General features: G+C 40.9%; 8 protein-coding genes across 8 annotated transcripts; 3 read left to right on the top strand and 5 right to left on the bottom strand.

Moving 5' to 3' along the window:
• Window positions 1–131: 131 nt before the first annotated feature.
• Window positions 132–1085, bottom strand: RPS6A (40S ribosomal protein eS6; the record flags this gene model as incomplete). The annotated part of the gene is made up of 2 exons (XM_037290770.1): window positions 132–836; window positions 1080–1085. The coding sequence occupies 2 exons, from the start codon at window positions 1083–1085 to the stop codon at window positions 132–134; spliced, it is 711 nt and encodes a 236-aa protein (XP_037146665.1).
• An 844-nt stretch (window positions 1086–1929) lies between these two features.
• RLM1 (Rlm1p) lies at window positions 1930–4011 on the bottom strand (the record flags this gene model as incomplete). Its single annotated transcript, XM_037290769.1, has 1 exon — window positions 1930–4011. The coding sequence occupies one exon, from the start codon at window positions 4009–4011 to the stop codon at window positions 1930–1932; it is 2082 nt and encodes a 693-aa protein (XP_037146664.1).
• A 2752-nt stretch (window positions 4012–6763) lies between these two features.
• YDC1 (alkaline dihydroceramidase) lies at window positions 6764–7708 on the top strand (the record flags this gene model as incomplete). The annotated part of the gene is made up of 1 exon (XM_037290768.1): window positions 6764–7708. The coding sequence occupies one exon, from the start codon at window positions 6764–6766 to the stop codon at window positions 7706–7708; it is 945 nt and encodes a 314-aa protein (XP_037146663.1).
• A 298-nt stretch (window positions 7709–8006) lies between these two features.
• ELP3 (Elongator subunit ELP3) lies at window positions 8007–9698 on the bottom strand (the record flags this gene model as incomplete). Its single annotated transcript, XM_037290767.1, has 1 exon — window positions 8007–9698. One exon carries the CDS (start codon window positions 9696–9698, stop codon window positions 8007–8009), a length of 1692 nt encoding a protein of 563 aa, XP_037146662.1.
• Window positions 9699–10346: 648 nt separating this feature from the next.
• SEC16 (COPII coat assembly protein SEC16) lies at window positions 10347–17642 on the top strand (the record flags this gene model as incomplete). The annotated part of the gene is made up of 1 exon (XM_037290766.1): window positions 10347–17642. One exon carries the CDS (start codon window positions 10347–10349, stop codon window positions 17640–17642), a length of 7296 nt encoding a protein of 2431 aa, XP_037146661.1.
• Window positions 17643–17734: 92 nt separating this feature from the next.
• MBA1 (Mba1p) lies at window positions 17735–18562 on the bottom strand (the record flags this gene model as incomplete). The annotated part of the gene is made up of 1 exon (XM_037290765.1): window positions 17735–18562. One exon carries the CDS (start codon window positions 18560–18562, stop codon window positions 17735–17737), a length of 828 nt encoding a protein of 275 aa, XP_037146660.1.
• Window positions 18563–18775: 213 nt separating this feature from the next.
• Window positions 18776–21250, top strand: BRO1 (Bro1p; the record flags this gene model as incomplete). The annotated part of the gene is made up of 1 exon (XM_037290764.1): window positions 18776–21250. The coding sequence occupies one exon, from the start codon at window positions 18776–18778 to the stop codon at window positions 21248–21250; it is 2475 nt and encodes an 824-aa protein (XP_037146659.1).
• A 106-nt stretch (window positions 21251–21356) lies between these two features.
• On the bottom strand, window positions 21357–22766 carry SEN54 (tRNA splicing endonuclease subunit SEN54; the record flags this gene model as incomplete). The annotated part of the gene is made up of 1 exon (XM_037290763.1): window positions 21357–22766. The coding sequence occupies one exon, from the start codon at window positions 22764–22766 to the stop codon at window positions 21357–21359; it is 1410 nt and encodes a 469-aa protein (XP_037146658.1).
• Between the last annotated feature and the right edge of the window lie 821 nt (window positions 22767–23587).

The raw sequence follows: 23587 nt of genomic DNA, 5'->3' as shown, positions 1-23587 counted from the left end.
ATTTAAAAGGTAGTTTTCACTCTTGTTTACAATACAAATATAAAAACAGAAGATAATTATCGACTAAGTCTTAAGACACAAAACTAAAGGATGAAATATAAAATTATGCGGTGTTCATCTTTTTATTTGACTTAGGCTTTCAAAGAAGAGGCTCTTCTCTTTCTGATTTCAGCCTTTTCAGCCTTTCTTTCAGATAATCTCTTTGCCAACAATTGAGCGTAGTCGGCAGCAGCTTCTCTTTGAGCTTGAGCGTTCTTGACTTTCAAAGCTCTTTGGTGTCTCTTTCTTTGTAATCTTTGAGGAGTAACCAATCTTTGGATCTTTGGAGCCTTGGTGTATTTCTTTTCACCCTTGACAACTTCTCTTCTAATAACGAAGTCACGGACATCATCTTCCTTAGATAAACCGAAGAATTTTCTGATGTTGTTAGCTCTCTTTGGACCTAATCTCTTTGCGACGGTAGTGTCAGTAACACCCTCCAATTCTTGCTCACCCTTCTTGGTGACAACCAAGGACAAGACAGCTAGATCTGGGCCAACAATGGCACCTCTAACGGACTTTCTCTTTCTTTCACCGTTTCTTCTTGGTCTGTAACAAGAGTGACCCTTTGCCAACAACAATTTGACTCTGGTTGGTAACAAGACACCTTGTTTCATTGGGAAACCTTGCTTGTCGTTACCACCGCTGATCTTGAAGACGTAACCTTTGAATTCCTCACCAATAGCCTCACCATCGACTTCTTGACCAATTCTCTTGTCATAGAAGACACGGATACGGTGTTCATCATCAATTTCGATACATTTTTGGGTACCGTTAACTGGGTAAGCAATGTTCAACTATATCAAATAAAGGACATGTTAGTAAGAAAACTCCAGGATTTAAACTCAACCAAATAGTACCACAATCCAAGACCAAGTAGAGTGTATTCCTAAGAACTCTATTAATCTCCATGGGTCCCAAAATTCCACATGTATATTGTTCGTTGCCTCTGTACCCGTCGCATCTGCGTCATTCAGTCTTTAATGCTGGAAAGCTAATACGTATTTCGGTTCCACTTCTATATTATTGAAGCAACATACCTTCATGATGGCTCACTTGTCTATGATCTATTGGTGCTCTCAAGGGTAAATTTACAGTATTATTGAAAAATACTGTGCAATCTATACTCAACTTCACCTAATTACCACCACTGTGTAAACGATTTTTTCCAATTTCCTGATGGAAAGTTGTCATTGATTCAGACTGCGCTTCCGCTGGAGCCTACGTTAAGCATCAGACGGCGAGCCTAGCGGGAACGAATGGTAGGCGGAAGCGGAAGTTCTCTGCCTACGGGCTGGTTCCTGCTGGCAAGAATTAAGAATCCCATTCCAGTCCTTCCAATCCTTCCAGTCTTCCCCGCCTAGAGACAAGTGAGGAACAAGGACACAGGCAGAGACTTCCTACTATCGAGGAGGATTCTCAGCGGGGGGGAGGGCACTGTTCTTTCCACTAAGCTCTCGGCACCGCGCTCCGAGACGACTCGCGCGATCGCACCCCGTTGCTCGCCAAGACTCACCTTTTTTCCGGCATCGCGCGAAAATTAGGTTTGAAAAAGGGCACCAAATTATCAGATGTGTGGGTGCTATATGAAACATAATGCACGGATGTTAAAATGACAGTCTTTGAAAATTTACCCAAATTTTGAATGGTTTTTCTTTTTGATGAACTAGAGCGGGTAATAGGAGATGCGGAAATAGATATGTAAAAAAGAATAGATAGCTTTTGAGTGTTGTATACAATATGATAACTGATGCGTAGTAAATGTTTTTTGACACAATTAATGTAAACTGCAGAACTCAGAGATCCTGAAACTTTAGTTTTCCGCCAGCGGTATATTAGTCACTATGTAGCGTAGTTCAGTGTGCCAGTGGTGACGATTGTCATTCGTGATCATTTTTTATTTCTGTTATCATTACTGTCAACGTCTTGAGTATTATGCGTAGTATTATTAGTATCATGTTTAGTGCTGTTATGAATGGCATGATTGTCGGGGTGATTATTCTTGTCCTCTGTCATTTCCCCAGAAAAATTAAAGAATCTGTTCCCAAGTGGAGTTTGATTGGCCATGATATATGGAGTTAATCCTGAGCCGCCGTTATTATATGTTGAAGATGGGATGTCGTTTGAGTGGGCGGAGTTAATGTTTGGATGTGTGTTTGCAGCATTTGGAATACTTTTAGCGCTATTAGGACCCATATTCCAATCTTGGAACATGGACATTGATGCGTTCGGCGAGGGGACTATTAGATCGTGTGCGAATTTTGAGGGTAATGAGCCCGTTAAAGGGCCACCTGCATTTTCCGTGATGCCAGGAGGAGATGTGACTCTTGCTGCAATTTGAGACAAATTTTGGAGGTGTGGTTGCTGTCTTTGCTGCAGACGTTGTTGCTGGGCTTGATGTTGTTGTCGACTTTGAATTGGGCGCTGTTGTTGTTGTTGCTGCTGTTGTTGTTGTTGTTGCTGTGGCTGTTGCTGTTGCTGTTGCTGTTGCTGCTGCTGTTGCTGTTGCTGCTGCAGTCGTTGTTGTTGTTCTTGTTGTTGCTCTTGTTCCTGCTGTTGATGCTGCTGTGGAGGAGGCCTGTGCGGCATGTATGAAGAAGTCTGAGGGTGGTTTCCAATTGCTGCAGCTCCATTGTTATTTGGCTGCAATGGTGTCGCAAGATACGGACCGAAAACCGGTGATCCTGAGAACATTGGGGGTAAACCGTAGTTGCTGCCACCCGAGTATCTAGGGTTGCCATTTACTCTTCTTTGGTCATTTTTATCCATCAAAAGTGAGACACCTGCCGGCAGTGCGCTAGATGTTGGTGTTTCTTCCTTAGGAGTTGCCTGATGATCTGATGTGGGATCGTATCTCACCGAACTCGTGTTCTTTGAAATTAAACTTGCCGCATTCAATTGAGGATTCGGATTTGTGTCAAGCATAGACGATGCGGATGATGGTTCGCTCTTTACAACAGCAGTATATGAGTTATTATTACTTGGAATCCGAACTCTTAGTATGGGTCTCATGGAATTTTTATCCATTGTATCATTATTTGGTCCTGACGTGGCTGAGCCTTGCCCTTGGTAACTCGCGCCATTGACTCCGTTGGGCGCCATTGATTGTGGAGTTGAATGCATAGATTGTGATTGCGGTGTATTATGGATACTTGCTGGTCTCGAATGGATAGTTCTTTCATGCGATAGTGGATTATTGAATGCACCTGCCTGGCTTACTGGATCCGTAGATAACTGCTTGTTTGTTAAGCCTTGTGCACTGCCGTTTAGGTTGGTGCCCGAAGCCGCATGATAAAAATTTTGAAATTGCCTTTGAACGTGTTGCTGTAGCGGGTTGAATTTCGGCGAACTCGTATGATCGAGCTTGGGCTTCTTATTAGCTTTCTTTGCCAGCAAGGGAATTCCCTTGTTTGTTAAGGTATCTCGACTTGAATTGGCTTGCCCTTCACGCGCATCTGCATTACCATTCTCATTTTCGCCTCGCCTTTTTAATCGATTTTTAATACATGTAGTATCTAAATGGTGTGCAATGGAACCATTTCTGTCTTCTTCTTCCTCTTCTTCATCGCTTTCATCTTCCTCTTCCTCCTCATCGTGACTGTCTTGTTCTGGTTTTTGTCTTACGACTCCTTTACCTAAATTCGAAAAGTAAGACTTCTTCGAGCCTCTTTTGCTTGTATTCTCATTTAATTTAATGTGATTTTTCTTCTTGTATGCGCCATAATCTGCGGGTTGCTTTACGTCATGGTGTAAATCAGTTCTTTCATAATGTTTGATCATATCTTGCATATCTACCGACGAAAACTCGTAAAAGGTATTGTTTGATCCTAATATTATCACAGCCACATCCACCTGGCACAGCACTGCTAGCTCATGTGCTTTCTTGAAAAGCCCAGCCTTACGTTTGATAAATGTAACTGTCCTGTTTCTCTCATCCCTGATGGGCTGGATTTCAATCTTACGTCTACCCATTGTAATATGAAACTGCAAATCAGTGTCCTATCGCTTAATACAAGCCTGCCTTTCTTCCAAGTTGGGATATCCTAACTGCCTTGAGAAGTAAAAAAAGAAAAAAAGGAAGGAAAGGAAATGCGAGGGATAACTTCGTAACTCTCTTTGATGCTTATTTGCTGAGCAATTTGATGATGATATCCTTAATGCGCAGGCTCTATTCAGGCCTTTCCATTTGTAGTATTTTTCACAGCACGATGCTATGGATTTTCTATTTATTTGTAGGTAATAAATAACTTCGCCAGTAGCGCATATGTTCCCCGGACAAGCCGAGGATAAAAAAAACCTTAAGATAAACAACTACCAAGACCCTACAACGGCGGTGCCCAAGATGGATTCTCTGTACTTTTGTGCATCGTCAGCATTAGTTGAGACACACTTTTCACTCAGAAGAGAAGGTGGCAGCTCAGCACCACTCGACAAAAGACAGTTTTGGGCCTTCGCCCTTGCGCACCAATACGACAGTTAACTGAACTTATCCTACCTAACCCACGACAACAACCGGAAAGATTTGAGGCTGAAAGAAAAGTCTCTATGCTCGACGATTCAAAGGTAATTCAAGAGTGTTACTTTGTGCAGGATGAGTTGTCAAACTGAAAAAGACCCCACAAAGGAGTGATGGTCTCAATTACTTGGTTAGGGCATCGTTGCAACGGTAGGGCGATCGAACTCTCGAGGCATAAATGAGGTAATTGCATACAATCGTAAAATTATTCCATCATCAGACCTAATGCTGTCTCTATTAGCGACCGTTTCACAATTTGTCGCACGTTCGGAATAGTACTGTTTGAAATCGAATTTCCCTTAATATATCACATTATGCGAGCTCAACCAGTCATCGACCTCATTATTAAACACTTGTTGCAGCCGTAGGATCATGCTTAGTCTTGTATAAGTATGAACACACGTGTAGTCGTTGTTCATTTCTTGACAGGAAAATTAGGCTTCCTTGGATGCTACTTGATTAAAAATATCGTGAAGGCTCTGATCCGCCAAACACTCTGGTTGACTTCGATATTTTTGGCATGAAGTCCAAGCACTTTCATCAGCAAACTCTTGTCCTCAAGCAACCAGTTGAAGCCCCGCTAGAACCTACCGGACAAGCTAATAGGCGGGCATTTAGCAAATACATCAGTCTCTTTCTTATTTTTCAGAAAGCTAACACGATGTATTCTCGTTTTTGCCAAGCTCTGTATCCAATTGTCGTCCCTCAAACCAGAACTCACGGTGGTAGCGCATCGACTGAGAATAGATGTCTGAGTCTGACTCTACTAGTCTCTGGCTAGAATAGCTACCGAAGCGTTGTTTCAAATGTCCGAAGTTTGTAAGAAAAGGATTTCGTCTCCTCCATCACTGCACAGGCTCACTAATGAATACGGAATTAACTGCGATCCTGTACAACCCAGGAACCCTACATCAAGAAGATGTCGCCAAACCTACCTCTGACAAGAAAAGTCTGTGCTTGATGTCGCTTCACAAGCTTTTTATCTTTGCCATGTTATGAAGGACAAAGAGAATAGTTTTCATTGCCAATTGCTGGCGATCTACAGGCACGGATTCTCATTCACAGAATCATATACACTATGTCTGATATTATCCCGATAGCTAGTTTCTTACCTGATACTTAAACTATCAGCTTTTAAGATCACTGCTGCCTAGGAATTCTTGTTGCGTACCGATCAACTTCTAGCCCTGAAGGTGCAATTTGTTGTCCAGACAATATAGGCCCAGAGCTATTTCGGACTTTTAGTGAAAGAAAAAAACAAAGAAAGCAACAAAATGACAAGAATGATAAGCTCTTATCATTGTTATTCCATTTCGTTGGTACTTCCAAGATCAAGCAGATTGTTTCGTATATGTGCGGAAGTAAATCAAAAAGATATTTCCTTTCTTAGAGCTTCACACGAATAATGCCGAAAGTGGAATTGAACATATCTGCGTAATTAACCTAATTATGCAGCTGTATTCCTTTGATGCACAAGTGTATAAACAGGGCTCCATATTACTCAAACTAAACGTTATTTGCTCCCTACTGCAATGCTCATTTGATCAGTGGGTAATAGTGTATTCAACCGACACCTTTGATCGTTGGCTTTTGCGCCTGCGTCTTCTCTAGTGATCCCATTGGATAGGTCGCGTATATTGAGAATAGCGATATGTCGGCATTACCAGTACGCTGATAGTCGCTGGCTATCCATTAGTATTGCATTCCCAACAAACTAGTGCAATGAACCTCCGGGTGGTACCACCGCTTGATCTTCGAAATCATAGAACGTTGCATTGCGCGATCTTGATGCTCTGCTATATAGATTTACACTGATCAGAAGGTGTCTAAGGAATCCAAAGAAGTGGGAATTCACGTGGTTGGAGGGCTCGAGAATTTATGGGAGTCACAAAGTTGAACTTGAAGTATCGTTAGGGACGTTTAGCGCACATGTGTTATTGCCTATCGACTAGCATGTGTTGCAGATTGCAAGTATGTCTTTGATTACATCGGTTTTAATTTTTTTATTGCTTTCTCGAGATTATCTCGATTGTATCGGTCTTTTGAGTTTTTTTCTATTTTGATACTTCTTTTGTCGTTTATCACTCGAAGCGACAGGGGATCAATTTGTCAACAGGCAGTAAATCAATCCTTTTATAAGAAAGGAGCAATTCAGTTCACTCAGACGGTAATTGGAATAAGGAGTCTCAGTAAATAATTCGGTTCAATATGGGTTTGTTTTCTTGGCCATACCCGAGTGAGCAAGTAACAGGTTACTGGGGAGAGGTAACTTCAACTATCGATTGGTGCGAAGAGAATTACGTTGTCAGTAAGTATATTGCGGAGTGGTCAAATACTATCACAAATGGAACATTCGTTATAACGGCACTGTACTCCACCTATTGCGCATGGCGTAATCGGTTAGAGCTTAGGTTTTTGTGGATCGGTGTGGGGTTCGCGCTCGTTGGTGTGGGATCGTGGTTGTTCCATATGACTTTGCAATACCACTATCAGCTGCTTGATGAAATGCCAATGATTTACGCTACCTGTATTCCTACATGGAGTATATTATGTGAGACCAAGGATACTTTGACCGGTAAGGGTCAAAGTAGTCCGCTGAACAGGCAAATTTCGATCGCTATTGCAATAACAACTATTGTTAGTTTACTGAGTTGGATATATTTGGTCTTCAAGATTCCAGAAATTCATCAAACGGTTTACGGATTTATTACAGTTTTGGTGGTGATCATGTCTGGTTTCCTGACCTATAAATATGTCGATGACAAAGTCGCCAAGAAAAGTCTGTATCAATGTATGACAATTGGTATAGTGACATTCCTTGCAGGTTTCATTTCCTGGAATTTAGATAATTTGTTCTGCTCGTTTTGGATACATGTAAGGAGAAGCTATTTAGAACTTCCATTGGGAGTGTTCTTAGAACTACACGCTTGGTGGCATATTCTAACCGGTACAGGTATTTACTACTACATTGTGTACCTTCAATACTTGAGAGTATTGACACAAGGGTTTGGTAATGATTTCAAGCTAATCTGGAGATGGAAATTTTTGCCAGAACTAGTCCGTAAGGATTCCAAAATAACTACAAAATACTCCTTGTCATTAATGGGACCTTATGTGGAAAAACAAGATGGTGAAACCCGTAAAAATAAGTGAAAGCAATGGTGATTTTTTTGTTTCTTTCGTGTTAAGCACATTGGTATCACTCTGGCCACAGTTTTAATTGGATTTTGTATAATCAAATTATAAATGTCTAAAAAGAAGTTAGAGAGGGAAAATATGAAGAAGCTGACTCAAATGTTTTTTTTTTTCATATATGTAAATACTTTTAAATAAATTTCATACTCTGTGAATTTCAAATGAATATTTTCCTTACAAAATATTAATTTTTGAGAAGAAATGAACCGTATAAAATAAATACAACTAATACAATTAATAGATAGAGCTGTCTATACTATACAACTTTGCTCTGCTCGAGTTTCTTAGACATATATGGACCATCTAGTTCATACCCTAATTTTGCGTAGTAGTTTCTCACACCAACACCAGAAATGACGGATATCTTCTCTGAACCATGTTCTTCGAGTGAAATTCTCTCGGCTTCCTCCATCAATAAAGTACCAAAGCCTTGATGTTGGAATTTACGAGGATCCCTTGAGTGAAGTGGTACAACGGAACCGTAAACGTGTAATTCTCTAACAATCGATGTTCTCTGAGATGTAAATTCTTTTCTGTATGTATATTTTTTAGAAGCTTTCCTTAATCTTAACAATCCGATAAGTATATCTTTCTTTGGGTCTTCATATGATAAAAATGTTTCCCAACCACCGTTAGCATAATAATCTCTTCTGATTAATTCAACTTGATCCGGCTGGACTTTGTGATGAACTTCCTGAATACCGACTTCTCTAGTACGAACATCTCGACACTTCGTTCCAAAATCGTTCATTCTTGCTAATGCTAGTTCCCTTAAATTACCATTGTCAACACCCGATGTAACTAAAGGCATAGGAATATCTCTTTGAACACGATAAATTCTTGTCCATGGTGGCACCAATGCCATTATCCTGGCAACCAAATCAATCAGAGCGTTTGCATTGTATGACTTATACCTCCCTGTTTTCCAAAGTTCATACAGACCTGTACCTCTAATAACTAGTGTTGGATATATTTTCAATCCATCAGTTCTAAAATCAGGATTTTCAAAATATTCTTTAAACTGTTCGATATCTCTTTCCATGCCCACATTCGGTAAATCAGGCATCATATGTGAGACAACTTTATAGCCTGCATCCTTCGCAACACTAAAAGTTTCACAAACTGCTTTCACAGTGTGACCTCTATTTGTATCACGGGCAACATCCTCATATAGCGATTGTACACCAATTTCCAATCTGGTACAACCGTACTTCAGCATATCATCTAAATGAGCCTGTGTACAGTAGTCCGGTCTTGTCTCTATAGTAATGCCAACACATTTCGTTAAACTTTGTTGAGAGTATTGGATGGCCTCGTCGATATTATTACCGTTGAACCCAGACAATGCATTATGAAGTTTGGTTATGAAATCTTCACGGTAGTCCTTTGGCAATGACATGAACGTACCACCCATGATAATATATTCCACCTTATCGATAGAGTGACCTAACTGTTTCAACTGCTCTATTCTACCACGTGCTTGTTCGTAGGGATCGTAACGTGCCCTTATAGCACGCATAGAAGTTGGTTCGTATCCAGTATACGATTGTGTAGAATACTCAAAATCAGAATCTGGCCCACCAGGGCAATACACACATATATTACCAGTGTATGCAATATGCGGACAGCGATGTGGCTTACACATAACAGCAATTACTGCAATACCAGAAGCTGTTCTGACAGGCTTTGCCTTAAGCTTTGGCAATAAATACTTTTTGTATTGATCTGGAATAGCATTGATGATATCGGTCAATCTCGGTTGCTGTCTCAACTTGTATTTCTTGGAATACTTGATAATTAGCCCGTTAAGATTAATCTCCCTAGTGGTACCTGAATTTAAAGAGCTGGTCAATTCCAATGTAATATCTGCACAGCACTGGATAAATCTCTCCTTTTCGGGTGCCAAATTTTGTTGGTTGGTTCTCGGACCTTTGCCACTACGTCCCATTGCCTATTAATTGAGTATCTCACTTACAAGAATGGTCAACTGGCCTCTCAGTATGCTCCACTTAGAAGTTTGTGTATGTTAGCTTATCCGTGCGATGAGATGGTAATTTTTCAAGATTATAAAATTTTAATCATTTACCCAACATGTGGTGTTATGATGTAAATCATCATAGAAGTGTTAACAAGATACTATTAAATTAGTGCATCTCAAATCATCAATGGTATCTTATGAAGTTGAGAGCTCTCTGTAAGTGCTACAAACTAGATACAATTTAGCAAATTTATTTGAGTTGCTTGAGCGACATAACTTCTTTCACGAAAAGCCAGCTTTCGTATTCTTAGAAATGTAACGTAGTAAACGAGGTTCGCGTCTATGCGGCGGCTTTTCTGTTTTGGTGGCAAGCACATTACCTAGCAGACACAAGAAGACTAACCAACTTTCAAGGTTTAGTACTACTGAATTGTGGCTTTCTATCAATTTTCAGAGTAAGAGGGACCTACAAGATCCTCTATAGTGTACGTAGATCAATCGCACAGTTTCATTTGGCTTCGTTTCGATTACAACTGTTGAGGCAGTGTGAACCTGGATCCAAGAAGTACGAAACGATTATCAATTCAGTTTGATATTTAGATACAGATTCCTGGCATAATGACCTCAGAAGCTAAGAAAAGGAAAAATCAAAAGAAGAAGCTCAGGTTGAAGCAGAAGAAGGCAGCTGAAAAACAGGCTCTTAGCGCAAAAGAGCAAGAGGAAGAGCAAGAGGAAAAGCAAGAGGAAAAGCAAGAGGAAAAGCAAGAGGAAAAGCAAGAGGAAGAGCAAGAGGAAGAGCAAGAGGAAGAGCAAGAGGAAGAGCAAGAGGAAGACAAAGAGGAAGACAAAGAGGAAGAGCAAGAGCAAGAACAACGTAGTGGTGCACACCAAAATTCACCGGCCATTGACATCGAAAGTGAAAAAAACATTTCAGGAGGAGTGAATGAGTCTTTAAATACTAGTGTCAAGGAAGACTACTCAGCTCAATCATTAAGTCACCTACGGGTAGTTTCAAATGAAGATGAACATATCAAAAGTAGCGCTAATAATGAGGAACCACAAAGACCAATCCAAGGACTTGAAAGGGGGCAGAATGAATCGCTTATACAAGCTGATGGACAACACCGAGCTATACAGGGAGACGAAGTGATACGAGCAGTTCAAAAAACAGCCGCTGTTCAGGAAGAACACGCGATTGCAACGGCTGATAATTTTACCAAAGAAACACAAAATGCGCACAATGAGTATACTGCGAGAAATGTGCTGACGGGTGAAGATGAGACACATACCCATCTAGATGAGCCATATGCAGAGGAGCCATATACAGAGGAACCAGATACAGAGGAATCAGTTGCGCAAGAAGCAGTTGCACGAAACGAATTAGCCGAAAAAGAAGCAGGTTCAAAGGATCGGTTGCCCCAGACGCTACCCGAAGAGCCTACTTTACGCCATGCTGAAGCGTCGGAAGCCGCGGGTGTAACAGATCAGGAAATTGAACAGAGCTTGGATGTCACCAATCAACATGCATATTTGTCCAACCACTCGCAACAACCAACCGAGATAAATGGGAATCTGGAAGAAAGTCAGCAGCAGACAAACTATCCAGAAATACATGTTTGCGAAGAAGCGGATGTAAATAAGGCGAAGGATCGTGATATTTTCAGTGCAGATAGTCTAACGTTCCCAGCTGAGGTGGATCAACAGAGTAGTATCACTTCAATGAATCTCCCTGTAACTAATCTTATAGAGAATGATATATCTTCAAGTGTACCATTCAATAGCAGTACCTCAAAAAAAGAAGGAAACACAGAAGCTGTCCATAAAGACAATGAGAACAGTCTGCATTCTTCTGAAAGCATGCCTGAGAATGATATAGCCGAAAATGATGTATCACTGTTTATTAAATCAGTCCCGGATGCTCTGGGAATTTCTATACTCAGAAATGCAGGAACAGCATCGTCTGGAACCGAACAGATGGAAGTAGACAGGACTGATCACATGTTAAAAGAATCTGTCTCTTCATCTATCCCTGTCCCAGAAAATGCACAGGCCAGCGAGAATTCAAACCAATACAGGGAAAAGGTTGCTGCTCTTGAATGCGAAGGCGATTTACTTCTCCAAAAAAAAAATCCAAGTAAGTATGAGCTCAACTTACGTACACCAGGAGCTGATAACAATCAAGCATGGGCAACTTTGGATTCCGATATCTTCTCTGCACAAGTTGGAGTAATTACAGATAAATTAGATATATCTCAGACTAGCAAAAGTATCGGAGGTGAAGTGAAGACACTTCCAAAAAAGACTTTCGACCATAACAATCTTAATGAGGCTGAATATTCCAACGATACAATAGGGGATACAATCGAGATTCCCATGAAAAAAGAACAATTCACTGCTCACAGTGATGACAAAACCGAAACACTGACAAATGACTCACATACTTGGCCAGAAATAGACCACGGTCATAATACCGCCGCCAGTTTGTTTCTCGATGAGGATGCTGATGTTGACGAAAAAATGCCTTGGGAAGAGTCAAAAAAAGTAGAGCCACCAAAAAGGTCAGAGAACGACTCAATTGCAGACGCAGAGTCAGTAATCTCCCTTTTTCACACAGACTTGCAACCAAACTCCACCATTTCTAATGCCGACATAATGCCTTGGGAGACTGTGAATAATCCGCAGCCGGATGAAAAGGAACAGCCTAAACGGGCACAGCTTGAAGGGGAGTCTGCAGTATCATCCCAAGATGGTGATCCTTTTCCAGACACATTTAATGAGAATGAGCAAGTTGTGAGTTCGACGAATGCTAACCATCCAACAGAAAAAGAATCTCAGGTTCATAACGTGACAGGCGATTTTGATGATCTATTTAGCCAACATCAAGAGGAAGGCGCTAGTAAAATGCCTTGGGAAATTGATACATCAGTCAGAAGAGGGGAGAATCCATCAACTGAAAGAAGGGATCCCGAAATTAAGAAGTTTTCCTTTTTGGATGAAGATGAGGATATCCTTGATGACAACATTTCCGAAGTGGACAGCTTTCTCCAGTCTGACGAAGAAGACTTGCCCTCATCAAATCTTGACATTACAGTAGAAAGCGGAAGAGATTCCTCATCGCCAGTTGCACATTCGTTGAGCTCGCATTCTTCGTTTAATCATAGTGATAATACTAAGGCTGCCAACAGACCTCCTTCCTCTTCCGTTTCCTCGAATGGACGTGTTAATAGGTACGCACCCGCAAATGTACCAGCAAATGAATCTCAGTCACTGAGGCCAAGCTTTAATGATTATGCGAGAAGTGGCTTACCTAATTCAAATCGAGCGTTGGCTGTTGGAATTGTACCGCCTCAGCCCATTCAAACAATTATCACTGGTCAAGTAGTAGATGTTGTTGCTAAACAAGAGATTGTTCAAAAATTTAGCGAGGCTAAAAAAAAATCGGATGCTTACGACTTCCCAATGGATCTTGTTCCGAAGAAGAATAAGTTCGTTCATGCCAAACCTGTCGGCGTTCCAGCTCCTTTCAATAGTAATTCCTCGTTGTATTTGGGTTCGGATGCACCCTCGAGAAACTCAATGCCACTAAGGGAAAGGAAACCATCCGAAGGTCGTTCTAACATGCCCGCTCCATTAAATCCTTATGGAAAGTTGGCTCCTAGGCAGGAAAAACCTTCTCAAAGTAAGCTGACACCACCACAAGACATCATTAAGCCCAAAGTGACTTTTCCAACGTCAAATAAAGTGGATACGCATGCCAACGCAGCAAGAGGTGTACGTGCTAATCATTTCCCACCTGTTATGCGTTCTAGAGGAACCAGTAACGTATCAGCAGCCAGCGGATCATCAACAGGATCAGGAACACCAGTAGCTGCCATGCCTTTTCTTCCGCAAGGCCCTTCAAATATATCACAAGTGTCCTCAGTAAACAAGAAAAGCTCTGTTGGCAAATATGCTCCTTCCTCTCCAACAACGAGTACGTTTAATCCATATCTTCCAATTAGACGTCCGTCAGGTAACTCTATGCAGCCAATTGTTCAGCCTCCCGCCGGTCACGCAGCATATCAAGCTAAAGAAGATCAAGAACTTCCTTTGAACTTACATGTTCCCACCAACGGACTTATCTCTAACGTAATCTCGCCGACGTCTGCTTCTTCAACGAGAAGGTATCATGCTAGATCCAACTCCAGCGTGTATACTCCAAATCAAAACGAGCATACTGCAAAATATGCACCTACTGTACATCCCCAGTATCAAAACGCACCACCTGTTCATACGCATTCGACTTTTCGAAAAAGTACAGAACACACCAATATTCCAATGGGTGCTGTCCCCTCACACTGGGACACATCTTTCTCAAAAAGGGCAAATGTTGCGGTTGCTGACCTGCCAGTGGATAACCAGGCCTTACTACATCGGCAGTTCCCTATTTTTAGCTGGGGTTCAGGTGGAAAACTAATGTATGGCCTTCCAATAGAAAGTAATCAATCTTCATTTATTATGGGGTCTGGTCCGGCATTGCCGACAATTAAAATCGTGAATGCAGATAGCGTCGTGACACGAGAGCTCTTCCTACAATCGTTTCCAGGACCTTTAGTCAAGAATAAAACAAAAAAGAAAGATGTTGAAAAATGGTTACAGAGTGTATTGGAAGACTCTTCTGGAGATGATTCATCTCTAGTGAGGATTGCTGCTGACATTCTGAAAATAAAAGTCGCTGATTCCGGTACCTGGAGTGACATTTCGAGATCACTTTACAATAGTGATGAGTTATTTGTCTATCTTTCGCAGCCATTCGCAGTACCAGAACACCTGCCTGTTGCCCACAAGCTGGATTCAAGCAATCAAATGAAGGTTTTAGCACATTTACAGACCGGTGGGCAGGATGAAGCTCTGAAACTGGCACTGCAAAATAATGACTACGCAATAGCGCTGCTCATAGGAAGTCTAATGGGTAAAGAGAGGTGGTCGGAAGTTGTTCAATATTATTTAACGGAGGAATTCAAAATCGAATCCGATGTATCCGATTTCTCATCCAACTTGCTTTCACTCATATTTCAAGTTTTTGTTGGTAACTCCAAAGAAGCCATAAGGGAGTTTTCTCAGGTCCCGATCAAAAAGCAATGGGCTTTAAATAACTGGAAAGTCATTATATCTGCTGTTTTGAATAACATCAATCCTAATACTGACAGTTCTCCATCGTCGATCAACCAAGCACCACCGGTAATTCTTGAATTTCTGATCGAATTTGGATTATTTCTTGCCAAATTTGGTTGTGGGACGCAAGCTTCTATTGTCTTCATGATTGCAAATTTACCACTCTCCTCGTCACCCCTGGACAATACCTCAATTACTTTTGAGAGTGTTGGAAGTCCAAATTCTGTTAATGGTAGAATTTTATCCGAAGTCTATGAATTTGCATGCTCAAATGATGCAAAAGGATTTCCTGTATTATTACTGCAAAAGTTGCAGCAAGCGTTTTATTATCAAGAATTGGGAATGACTTCAAATGCTACCAAATACGCGGATTATCTTGGTACTATTGTTAAAGGTCTTCCAAAAAAGGGATCAAACACTATAAATTTCGCTCATTCTTTGGCTGAGTTATCTAGTCAAATTACAGGCTCATCCACAGGTTGGCTTGGAAAGCCCAAGCTGAGTAGTGTATGGGGACAGTTGGACAAATCGTTCAATAAATACATTGGAGGAGACGATGATGTAATTGTAAAGGACCCTTCTGAAAAGAGGGTCTTCGAGGGATTTACTCCTGTTTCATCCAGGAACTCATCAGCGGTTGATGTATCCCAGTATCAATTCACTCCATACCACAATGCAACTCAGAACCCACTATATAATGGCAGAGAAACAGCAGCATCGACTGCAAACTCGAATCCTACTTTCAGTACTTCAATGCAGAGTCCAATTAATTACCCTACACCTATGATAGCTAATTTGAACAGAAAACTATCTGCTAATGGAATTCCAGCGGAAAATAGTAGTTATTCTATCCCTCCTAAAATCAGTCAAAGTTTGCAAGGATCCCCACATCGATCACCTTACGCTCCTTTGCAGTCTGCTGCTCCTTTGCAGTCTACTGTTTCAGAGCACTCTCAAAAGTTTTCACAATTGAGAAAAGTTCAAACGGAGCAGGGAAGCGAAAACTCTACTAATGAAACGTTCATTGGATCTTCCGCACTTGGAATATACCAAACACGAAAGCATCAAACCAATGCTGGCGATCTCGCGTACCATCCACATCAACCTCCAGTAGACGTAGAGCCGCAAGGTCTTTCGCGCTCATATGCCCATTATAGTTCGACACCAAATCTGTTGAGACAAGAATCTTCCTCTTCTATGGATGTACCTCCACCACCCAGAATAAAGAGTAAATCAAGGCAGGCTTCTCCCGATCTGCAACGTGTAGCGCCAGTGTCATCGGCCAGAATTCCGCAAACTTTAGTAGAATCAACTAGACTTAGATCTGCTGTTGAGATTGCAAGGACGCAAAAGAAAAATGATGGTGATTACGAAGGCGAAACTGCACTTGACACTCAAAATTCCAAAACAGAACACGAATTTAATAAAGAGTGGACTTCCATGGAAGATATCAATGGGATTATATCAAGTGGACACAGTGGCGAAGTTAATCCTCCCGAAGATTTACAAGAAGTACTTAATGAGGATAGTGACATATCTTTGGAAGAAGTTAATTCAACAGTTTTGCATACGGATCCTCAAGAATCAGATATAGAGCAATCAACCATAACGCACTCGATTACGGAAAGCAAAATTGATATCTCTCAACGACTCCCAACCAGCAATGCGGTCTCTCACAAAGAATTCGATGAAGCATCATCCGCTCGGAATATATCTCACTCTATGATTTCGCTGGATAACGAAAGCTCTGCTAATGCATTGCCCAAACATGATGATAAATATCAAAGCGAGAGTGGTGATTCCAGCAGAATTCCGTTGCTTGACAAGCCAAAAAATCCATATGCTCTTCCATCAAGGATAAACAATACTTCTCCGAGTAAAACATCTTATATTCCTCCCCAACGTGGCACAGCTGATCAGCTTGAAAGTAAAAATCACAACGGAGACATTTTCTCAATTACAAAGTCTGAACCAGATGTTTCTGCGAATATTGCCACTAGATTTGATCCAATCAAGCCACCAGTTGCTTTATCAGCGGAGGCCTTTGTTCCAGTGATCAAGGTGCCGACGGAGAGATCGTTCACTCCAAGGGTCCAGTCGCCTGAAATTCAGTACGATGACGTCATAGAAGATGAATCTGAAGACGAAGAGGAAATAGAAGAGAAACGAAAGAGAGAAGAGGTGGAAAGGAGAAAAGTAGAAGAGGAAGAAAAACAAGAGAAAGAGAAAACTAAACTGAAGAAGGACGATGAAGCTGCAAATAGTGGTTGGTTTAGCTGGCTCAAAAAAGATGCAAACGAGAAAAAGCCAATCAAGGCAAAATTGGGCCATAAAAAGAGCACATTTCACTACGATGAAAAATTAAAACGGTGGGTCAACGGGAACGCGTCAGAAGAAGAAAAAGACAAGCTGACAAGCCCACCACCACCTCCTCCTATTGTTAAACGTATGGATCATGGACCTAAAACAAAACCTCGATCTGTGCGCGACTTGTCGAGTCCAAATGAATCAATGGGACCGGTATTACCTAGGAATCCACTTACTGGAGAAACTATGTCTTCTACTTCTTCACAATCCCAATCGCGCTCATCTCACGACTTGCCAGCTCCGTTGTCTCCAGCACCGCCATCAAACATTAACCTGTCGGGAAAGAAAGCTAACGGCCTTGACGATTTGCTGACTTTGAGTAGCGGTGGTACTGCATCCAGACGAAAGAAAAGAGGTGGCAGAGGATATGTTAATGTCATGGAAAACAAATGAATGCATGTATAAATAAAGTTTTATACTCTATATTATGAATTTGGAAAAACAAATTTATTTACAAGTCTTAGCATGAGCTGTATTTAAAGTCTTTATACTGGTGGTAATCTAAAAAGATCACCACTTTCTCTCATTCTCTTAATTGCGATTTGCGTGTTGTCCTCATAGTTTTTAGGTAGCTTGGCACCTGGTTTACTTTCAAAAAGAGAGCCAATCAACGTCAATTCATTCGTTGTTGCATCACAGAGAAATGCGACATAATCAACAACATTCCTGTCAAGCTTCTCCGCTTTACTTGTCTTTTTATTATATTTAATCAGCCTTTGCGAGGTATCAAATTTGTAAACGAGCTGAATATTCTCCAGGGGTCTACCTGGTATCATCATTGCTTGTACAGAGACTAGTTTGGGAATCTGATTAAATTTTAAAAGCTCCCAATCTAACCGAATATATTTTGGCAAGTGACGTGACCTTGCGTCAAGCGCTTCTTCCACCCATATCGACACCAAAGATTTGACATCTTCGACCTTCCTTTGAGCGAACGCAGTATTCACGCTGACATAATTCTCAATAGCTCTGTTCTTCCATAGTAAGAAATTAGGCTTTAGCCCGGATTGGTATCGAAAGATGCCCACTTGCACGGTATTCAAACCAAATACGTATATTCTCCTGATGAACGAATTGCAGAAAACTAAGGGATGACTCCAGAAGCTCGGCAAATTTTTAAAAGATGTAGGAATGTATACTTCAGAGGCAACTCCAAGATGTCTTGGATTGAACTCAGACGCCGAACGTTTACTATCCTTTTTCTTCGATTCTTCGAACATTAACCGAGAACCACTGAAATAACGAGCATTAGTTAATGATTTCAAACTTGTGAGAAATCCCGTAACATTTCCCACTCTATACAACTGCAACATATCAGGGCAGAAAGTGTTGGACTGATAACTGTACTGTTCTTATTCTTAACAAACTTTGTCATTATTTTTCAATTTGAAGTTGAGATTTTAAACAGCATGGAGAAAAAAAAATGGTGAGTTCCAGGGGATGGCACATGTGTGCAGTATAATTGTTATTATTGATAAGCGATATAAAGAGCCACCGGTTGAGCCGCCGAGAGCTGTCTTTACGATATGAAACCCTACTTTTTGGAACTGAAACTCAAAGACACTGAAACACTAGACTGGAAGAAAGGTCTAACGGCGTATTTGCGGAGGTCGTACGGATCAGGACAATGGTCACAATTTTACGACGAAGATTTGACAGCTGAGCTAGATCAATTGAGACATAATGCGAATGGAGAATTGGCTCCGGAATCCTTACTGAATCAGAATCTGTTGTATTATGCCTATTTAGAGCATCTACATTTGAGGTTAGGTAAAAATAGTGGACAGCTGAAACTCGATTTCACCTGGTATGACGCAGAATATGGCGTTCAAAGCAAGGCTAAAAAGTATTCACAACGAACACTGGCTCTCGAAAAATCTAGCACATTGTACAACATCGGTGTCTTATATTCTCAGGTGGCGAAGGAAAAAGTTAGCGATGACTACAGCAAAGCAATTGAGTGTATTTCGAAGGCAACTGCTTGTTTTGAATTTTTATCAGAAAATTTTTTAAACTCTCCATCCGTTGACTTGTTTTCTGATAATACCAAGTTTCTACAGAAGGTGAGTCACGCTGAGGGGGTGGAACTCTTTGTCATTAAGCTACTCAATGGTGGAGATCCATTGAAACAAGCCTCGTTAATCAGCAAATTGGCACACTCTGCAGCTCGCTTGTATGAAGATTGTGATGGGTTTTACAAAAACGGCGATACTTCCACAGGTACTACTGCTTACGGAGAAGTTAAATGGCGCTATATTATTAATTGCAAATATTATTACTATAAGGCAGTGGCATCTTATTATCATGCTGTCATGCTGGAGCAGCAAAGTAAAATAGGCGAGGCAATCGCTTTTTTGAAGTTAGCCAACTCATCATTACTACAATGTTTACCTAATAAGATTTACCTCAAAGAGTATATCGATTTCCAGGGTTTCAAAGATCAGATAGATGAAAAAGAGAAGCAGGAAATCAAGGATAATGACTACATTTATCATGAAGCAATTCCTCCGGCTGTACAGTTGGAGGTTATTAAGCCTATGAATGCGATAAAGCCTGTTCCTTGGCTAACTTCAATAGATCCTTATCTTAAAGAGGCCTCGAATAAATGTAAAATGCTATACAAAGGGATAGTCCCAATGGAAATCTATGAGAAGGAAAGTATATACTCGGAAGAAAAGGCGATGTTTATTAGGCATCAAATGGACATTAACGAAACTGCCAACTGGGAATACAGCTCCTTCATAGAGTTTTCCAATTTGCCAAAGCTTATTGTCGACTTGGAAAAAAGATTGAGGAATGGTTTAAAACCGTCGGATGATCCAGAAGTTGAACACATGAAAGAAAATGTTGCTATTTGGGCCAATACTGTTCAAAGTAGTATCTTCAAAAATTTAGACGAACAAATGAAAATTATTGTAGATAAGAGGCAAAATATCTTGAGTATATTATCGAAATTGCCGCCAACAGAAAGAGATAATGCTTTAAAATTGAAAGCAACTTTACTTGAGGCATCTCAATCGGACGAAAAATTATTTTCATTAGTTCGACCTTACACTGAAGAGATCAAGTTACTGAATAATGGTTCCTTATTATGGCAAACTTTCAATAGTTTCACGAAAGATGCGGAAAATCAACCAAGTTTACTAGATTTGGATGATTCGAAGTCTGAAAACGTTGCCCAACAGCTAAGAGTTTTGAAGCAAAAAGCGGAAGATTTACGATTACTGAAGGAGGAACGTGCTCGAAATTTAGAGGAGCTCAAAGATGAATCAAGTAAAGACGACATTACAAACGTATTGCTAGTCAACAATGGCAAATCTGATATCGAAATTGAGTCTGTTTTCGAATCGGAGCTGGAAAAGTTCAAGCCTTTTAGTACGAGGATAGAGGCTGCAATCTTCAAACAGACAGCGTCGATTCTTGAAATAAAGAAACAAATCGATGAGATTTTTCAGCTATGTGGCATCCAAGATAAATCTGAGGGTGAATTGAAGCTTGCAAAATCCCGTAAAAGGTTTGTTGGACGGCTTCAGGAAGCTATTTCTAATTTCAACTTATTTTGCTCTGATTTCCCGAAAGGACTGGCCTTCTATGACTCTTTACTGAACATGAGTCGAGATCTTTGTTCGAGAGCCAGCAGAGAAGTTTTTGGAAGTAGGGAAGGTACACCTCCTTTGCTGCCACCGCAGTATTCTCATGTCACAACCCAATTAGGGGAATTGAGCATATCCCAGAGTGCTGTTTCACCCCCTGTTGTGCCCCCGAGGACTTATGGTGGTACTATATCGCAGAATCCGACCGGCAGCTCTCTCACAAGCGGTCATAACTCAGGAGGTCCACCTCCCGTACCGCCAAAATATGCCCGTATGAACGCGAATGATCAAGGCTCCAGAAGCAACGATTTTGAGAACGAAGAGCGTGAGCTCCAGAAAAATCCTACATCTTTCTACAGTAGGCCTTCTGTATTTGACGAGAACCTTTATTCTAAGTTCAGCTCTTGAATAAAGTGCGCTGTAGCTATATACAAATTTAAGTAGTGTTTGGACTGCTCAATACTTTCTGCTGCGAAAGCAACAAACATCAAAATGCCAATTAGCTGAAGGCCGTTTATCGCTGGCTAACTTTTCGATTTCTGCCTTTATTCCTCTTTAATGAAGAAGATGGCACATACCAAACATTCTCAGATCCAAAATCAGCCTCCGAGATTTTTACAAAACTGATCAATCCTCCATCCATAACTGCGACAAGAAAACTACGATAGCCACTTTTTAAGCGCTTCGTTTGAAGAGCAGCTGGTGAACATGACTTGATAGGCTTACCTCTTTTAGATCGCAACATTTTATTATGAATACTTGATTTCATTTGAACAGCCTTTGACTTCAAAGAGGAGAGGTACTCGCTTCTAAGCACACCATTGGTATAACAGTGGTCGTTCCATGAGATATCATCGTCGATTTCCGATAAAAAGTCAAATTTGTAGTCTAACGAATGGAATAATTCTCTAAAATCTGAATATGTAGGAAAATGCTGGTTCGCATCATTCTTATTGTGGATCACAACTTGAAAATCCGGCAACCCTGGACTTTTCTTTTTAAAATTAGTTTGCGGTTTCCACAGGTCAAACACTAATTCTAGATGTGGGACGGTATCCTTTTTTGAAGCTAGAAACCTTTCTCTATGAAGGTCCTTTATGGTCTTTGGAGGTGTGCAAGTCGGTATAAGCTTAGAGAGACCCAGATAGATTTGCGGCGTGGAAGTAAATTTTCGTATCAAGAAATTCCAACTTCCATAAAAGAATGTATTTAGCGCAAGGCATTTCTGTTTATTCCAGAAATTTAGAACGCTACGAAATGCTAAACGCAGTTTTCGTTTCACCTTGGAGTCCCCGGAAGGAGCAAAGAAAGTTGTGTAATCCGTTGAATGGTCCTCTGTGAGCTTAACGATGAATCCTAGCCTTTTCAAATGCGCATATACGAAATACCTATCCATCTCGTGCTGCGATTTGAAAAAAGAATACAGATCTTGCATGCTTAAAGGAATTTCAAAGTCTTGATTTTCAGTTCCTGAAATTATGGGGAATGATTTGCAGTAGTAAGGCGCTATTGTTCCCCTTTCAGCAAGGTACACAAACTCATGCAGTTGCAACCAACATTTACCGTTACTATCAGATTTTCCAATTGTCTGCAGAAAGTTACCCTTTGGCTGTGGTATGACAGCTTCGCTGAAAGCTGGAACATAATAAGCCTTGACTTGGTTATTTAACGTTGTCCCCCTTGCCGCATTATACAGAGTATCAAACATGGCTTTTCTAGCTCTATAGAGTAGCAGATCCTGAACATCGGTGCCATCCGGTTCGTAATCTTTTTCACCTCTTTTCGGTAGAGATGTTTGTGTAGTTTTTTTTGATAATTTTGCAGCGTCCGACCAATCTTGGATTACATCGTCGTCCTCTGCTTCTGAATCAACAGGAGTCTCTATAAGCACCTGCTGCTTCGAATCTTCATCAACCGATGACATAAGCGGTATGAGATGATCCAATTCATAGTATTTCACTTGCTAATCATTCAACTCTTTTTTTTCAATATCCAGCCATCGGTTTGAATTTAGAAATACCTATGGCGCAAGATGGAGTTACCCGCCTCAAACTCTATCCACATGCAAAGTATGATAATACGAGGAATAAACATATTCAGAAGTGACAAAGCCTCTGAATGTAGCTGTTGAGAGAACGGCTTGCCATCAAATGCGAGGTACCAGCTTATCGCCAGAATAGGAGCTTTTAACTAGTGCCACACCTTACCGCTTCAAGATCATTCGAGCTTACTGCAAGTCGAGCAAATTTTGAACGTGCAGCCTGCGATCTGCTTGGTCATCACAACAGTGGTTTCCAACAGTACTGTCACAGTATTTTGGTTACAAAGCCTATCCGGAGATATGGTTGCTGAGTAAGTACAGATGGGGCATATGTGTATTATTTGGGCGCTTTAGCGGCTCAGGTGACAAGTTCATGGAAAGCTTAACGGGTATGCTACAACGACATTCTATTCCGTATTTGTAGACCAGCCGGGCTACACACTAAAGTCTTGCACTGAATTACATTTTTAAAGTGTCTCTTAACACTCTGGCAGGTTCGTTCACTACGTTCAGCCTCAACAACCCACAGTACAAGCGCAAAATATGCGATGAACTTCTTATCAATCCATGACGGTATTTGAGAGGACTACAGTTACACCATCCGTAATTGAAGCCGTTCCCTCCTACTTCGTAAGAGGGGAGGGGGTACCAAACCGACATATTCTATTTATCTCCTCGTGATCTCTCGCTGCTCAACTCGAGTC

This window comes from Zygotorulaspora mrakii, chromosome 8 (assembly GCF_013402915.1).
Source record: "Zygotorulaspora mrakii chromosome 8, complete sequence".
In the NCBI taxonomy this organism is placed as follows: domain Eukaryota; kingdom Fungi; phylum Ascomycota; class Saccharomycetes; order Saccharomycetales; family Saccharomycetaceae; genus Zygotorulaspora; species Zygotorulaspora mrakii.
The sequence above is the reverse complement of the archived record's forward strand: the minus strand, read 5'-3'. Positions and strand labels throughout refer to the sequence as shown.